The 4,721-nt window shown below is 45.2% G+C and overlaps 1 protein-coding gene across 1 annotated transcript; it reads left to right on the top strand.

Moving 5' to 3' along the window:
* The first annotated feature begins 1,900 nt into the window (after window positions 1–1,900).
* LOC100444920 (small ribosomal subunit protein eS4-like) lies at window positions 1,901–2,577 on the top strand. The gene has a single exon (XM_024237378.3). The coding sequence runs from the start codon at window positions 1,930–1,932 to the stop codon at window positions 2,575–2,577; it is 648 nt and encodes a 215-aa protein (XP_024093146.3). The 5' UTR covers window positions 1,901–1,929.
* Window positions 2,578–4,721: the final 2,144 nt, after the last annotated feature.

The raw sequence follows: 4,721 nt of genomic DNA, 5'->3' as shown, positions 1-4,721 counted from the left end.
CTTGAGCCTGGGAGGTCCAGACGGTGGTGAGCAGTGATTGTGCCACTGCACTCCAGCCTGGGGAACAGAGTGTAATTGTATTTTGCCACAATGCATGACATAACTTTCAATGGTTGTTTAGTATTTTTGAGTATGAATGTATACAGTTCATTTAATCAGTTTACCCTCTTGTTAACAGTACATGAGTCTGACTATTCACACTCTTGCCTTCTGTGGGTATTATTATTTTGTCAATCTGCTGCATTTATTCAACACATAGATATTGATTGCTAACCATGTACGAGGCATATTCTTAGTGCTTGGGATAGATTACCGAAAAAAACAACCTCTGATCTCATGAGACTTACATTTGAGCGAAGGACATGTACATACATCATGAATGTTATAAATAAGTAAATCCTTTAGTATCTTAGAAAGCAAAAAGTGCTATAGTTAAAAAAAACAGAGCAAGTTAAAGGAGTAGGGAGTGGAGAAGAATGTAGTTTTTTAATTTTAAATTTATTGTAGAGGTGACATCTCCCTGTGTTGCCCAGGCTGGTCTCTAACTCCTAGGCTCAAGCAATCTTCCTGCCTCAGCCACCCAAAATGCTGGGGTTAACGGTGTGAGATACTACACCTGGCCAAGGATTGCAGTTTTCATTTTTATTTTTATTTTTTTGAGAAAGGGTCTTGCTCTGTCACCCAGGCTGGAGTGCAGTGGCATGATCTCAGCTCACTGCAACCTTCACCTCCCAGGCTCAAGTGATCCTCCTGCCTCAGCCTCCCAAGTAGCTGGGACTACAGGCCCATGACAGCAAGCCCAGCCAGTTTTTTTTTTGTGTGTGTTTTTTTCTGTAGAGACAGGGTTTCACCACGTTGCCCAGGCTGGTCTCGAACTCCTGGGTTCAAGCGATCCTCCCGCCCTGGCCTACCCAAGTGCTGGGGTTACAGGTGTGAGTCCCTGTGCCTGGGCAAGGGTTGCAGTTTTAATTAGAGAAATCAAGGCAAGCCTAATTGAGAAGGGGGCATTGCAAGACTTGAATCAAGTTATTTGAATTTGCAATTTTATTATTACTATAGCTGATATGGTTTGGATCTGTGTCACCACCCAAATCTCATGTCGAATTGTAATCACGAGTGTTCAAGGTGGGGCTTTGGTAGGAGGTGATTGGCTCATGTGGATGGATTTCCTCTTGGTACTGTCCTCATGATAGTGAGTTCTGGAGAGATCTTGCTGTTTAAAGTGTGTTGCACCTCCCCGACCTTGCTGTTGCTCCTGTTGCCACCATGTGAGATGCCTCCATCCCCCCTTGCCTTCTGCCATGACTGGAAGCTTCCTGAGGCCTCCCCAGAAGCAGAGACTACTATGCTTCCTGTACAGCCTGCAGAACCATAAGCCAATTAAACCTCTTTTCTTTATAAATTACCCAGTCTCAGGTATTTCTTTGTAACAGTATGAGAATAGACTAATACAATAGCTAGACTTTCTTTCATATGTTTTCTCTCTTTTTTTTTTTTTTTTTTTTTTTGTGATGGAGTCTCTGTCACCCAGGCTGGAGGGCAGTGGTGTGATTTTGGCTCACTGCAACCTCCGCCTCCCAGATTCAAGCAATTTTCTACCCTCAGCCTCCCGGGTAGCTGGGACTACAGGCGTGCACCACCATGCCTGGCTAATTTTTGTATTTTTAGTAGAGACAGAGTTTCGCCTTGTTGGCCAGGCTGGTTTCAAACTCCTGGCCTCAAGTAATCCACCCGTCTTGGCCTCCCAAAGTGCTGGGATTACAGGCATGAGGCATCACACCTGGCCTACATACCTTAATGTAAAAATACTTTATTGGTTCCCAGTTTCTATGTGCATAGAAGATGGGAGGTCCTCTTTCTGTGCCTATTCCAGCTGTGGCTTCCGGTCCCAAGCAGCATCTGAAGCGGGTAGCAGCTCCACAGCATTGGATGCTGGATAAATTGACTGGTGTGTTTGCTGCTTGTCCATCCACCGGTCCCCAAAAGCTGAGAGAGTGTCTCTCTCATATTTTCCTGAGCAACAGACTTAAGTATGCCCTGACAGGAGATGAAGTAAAGAAGATTTGCATGCAGTGGTTCATTAAGGTAGATGGCAAGGTTCGAACTGATATAACCTACCCTACTGGATTTATGGATGTCATCAGCATTGACAAGATGGGAGAGGGTTTCTGTCTGATCTATGGCATCAATTGTCACTTTGCTGTACGTCATGTTACACCTGAGGAAGTCAACTACAAGTTATGCAAAATGAGAAAAATCTTTGTGTGCACAAAAGGAATCTCTCACCTGGTGATTCATGATGCTCACACTATCTGCCACCCTGATTCCCTCATTAAGGTGAACGACATCATTCAGATTGATTTGGAGACTGGCAAGATCACTGCTTTGAAGTTCGACACTGGTAACCTGTGTTTGGTGACTGGAGGTGCTAACTGGGGAAGAATTGGTGTGATCACCAACAGAGAGAGGCACCTTGGATCTTTTGACATGATTTACGTGAAAGATGCCAACAGCAACAGCTTTTCCATCATTTTTGTTGTTGACAAGGGCAACAAACCATGGATTTCTCTTCCCTGAGGAAAGGGTATCCGCTTCACCATTGCTGAAGGGAGAGACAAGAGACTGCAGCCAAACAGAGCAGTGGATGAAATGGTCTGTGGGTGACATGTTGGATCTTCATATGTAATTAAAAATAATGTGGCATGATTAAAAAAAAAGTAAAAATACTTTATTGCTAGAAAATGCTAATGACCTCTCCGAGCCTTCTGCGAGTCATAATCTTTTTGCTGGTGGAGGGTCGTGCCTTGATATTGATGGTTGCTGACTGATCAGGGCAGTTGTTGCAAGGCTGGGGTGACAATTTCTTAAAATAAGACAACAAAATTTGCTGCATCGATGGACTCCTTCACAAAAGATTTCTCTGTAGCATGCAATGCTGTGTGATAGCATTGCATATAGCGCTTCTTTCAAAATTGGAGTTGATCCTCTCAAACCCTACCACCTTTTTATCAACTATGTTTATGGAATATTTGAAATCCTTTGCCGTCATTTCAACAATGTTCATAGCATCTTCACCAGGAGCAGATTCCATCTCAAGAAACCACTTTCCGGTTGGGTGCGGTTGCTCATGCCTGTAATCCCAGCACTTTGTAGCTGGGATTATAGGCACCCACCACCACATCCAGCTAATTTTTGTATTTTTAGTAGAGATAGGTTGGGGGTGGGGGTTTCACCATGTTGGCCAGGCTGGTCTCAAACTCTTGCCCTTAAGTGATCCTCGGCCTCCCAAATTGCTGGGATTACAGGCGTGAGCCACCATGCCCGGCTGGTGATTCATTTTTGCATGTGGTATGACATAGCAAACATTATTTTTCCTGAATATTTGTATTATTGTATCAGGTTGTATTGACAGCATTTGTTAAGCATTTTATGCCATTACTGCTTATTGGCGGGGTCTCGCTCTGTTGCCCAGGGTGGAATGCAGTGGCATAATCACGGCTCACTGCAGCCTCCACCTTCTGGGCTCAAGCAATCCTCCTGTCTCAGCTTCCCAAAGTGTTGGGATTACAGGCATGAGCCACTGTGCCAGGCCAGATTTTTATTTTTTATTTTTTTTGAGACAGTCTCACTCTGTCTCTCAGGCTGGAGTGCAGTGGTGTGATCTCAGCTCACTGCAACCTCCACCTTCTGGGTCCAAGTGATTCTCCCACCTCAGCCTCCTGTGTAGCTGGGATTACAGGCATGTGCCACCATGCCCAGTTAATTTTTGTATTTTTAGTAGAGACGGGGTTTCACCATGTTGGCCAGGCTGGTCTCAAACTCCTGACCTCAAGTGATCCACCCACCTTGGCCTCCCAAAGTGCTGGGATTACAGGCGTGAGCCACTGCACCCGGCGTTTTTTAGTTTTTAAATTCTGTTCCATTGATCTGTCTGTTTTGTCTTGTGCCGTTGCCACATTGCATTACAATTTCTACCTTTATGATTTTTTAATATCTGCCAGGTAAAATCGATATTGTCTCGTTTTGCATGGAGCCATTCACCATACTTATTGAGTGCTTGCTCTGCACCAGGCTTTGTCCTGGGCACTGAAAGTGCGATGTTGACCTACATGGTCTTTCTCTCTCATAGGTCTTGGAGACACATGCAGACACACAGAGCGGTAATTACAACCTGCCTGATCAGCAGTGCAGTGGGGAGGGCCGGAGCACGGTGGGACACATCTACCCACGTTCCTGCCTTTGTGCCCAGGCACGCTGCCCCTGTTACTGTAGATGGACTTTCTGGCTCTTGTCTGAGGCCGCCCTTGACCAGGCACCAGATCCTTTCCCCTCTTGCCTTCTCAAGGACCCATTGAAGCAATTCCCTCTTTTCTTTCCTGCACCATCAACGGATATTTCCTTCTCTACTGGAATATTCCCATTAACTTACATGGATGATGAGTGAATTCCTTTCATTGCACCATATTCTCCAATTACCATCCATTTCTCTGCTTTGTTTATGGCCCAAATCCTTGAGTTATCCATCTTCACTGTCTCCAGTTCTCCTCCCATTCCAGTGGAGCGTCACCTCCACCACTCCTCCAATATCTCTCATATCAAGGTCACCAGTGACCTCCCTGCACCTGTTCAGTTCACTTGCTCATGGTACTTGACACCCCAACAGCATCAGATACAGCTCATCACTCCCTCCTTGAGAACATTTCTCCACTTGGCTTTTCACA

This window comes from Pongo abelii, chromosome 20 (genome assembly GCF_028885655.2).
Source record: "Pongo abelii isolate AG06213 chromosome 20, NHGRI_mPonAbe1-v2.0_pri, whole genome shotgun sequence".
Taxonomy (NCBI): domain Eukaryota; kingdom Metazoa; phylum Chordata; class Mammalia; order Primates; family Hominidae; genus Pongo; species Pongo abelii.
The sequence above is the reverse complement of the archived record's forward strand: the minus strand, read 5'-3'. Positions and strand labels throughout refer to the sequence as shown.

Bases quoted from the DNA above. Each gene is read 5' to 3' on its own strand.
- LOC100444920 (XM_024237378.3), top strand. From the start codon at position 1,930: ATGCTGGATAAATTGACTGGTGTGTTTGCTGCTTGTCCATCCACCGGT.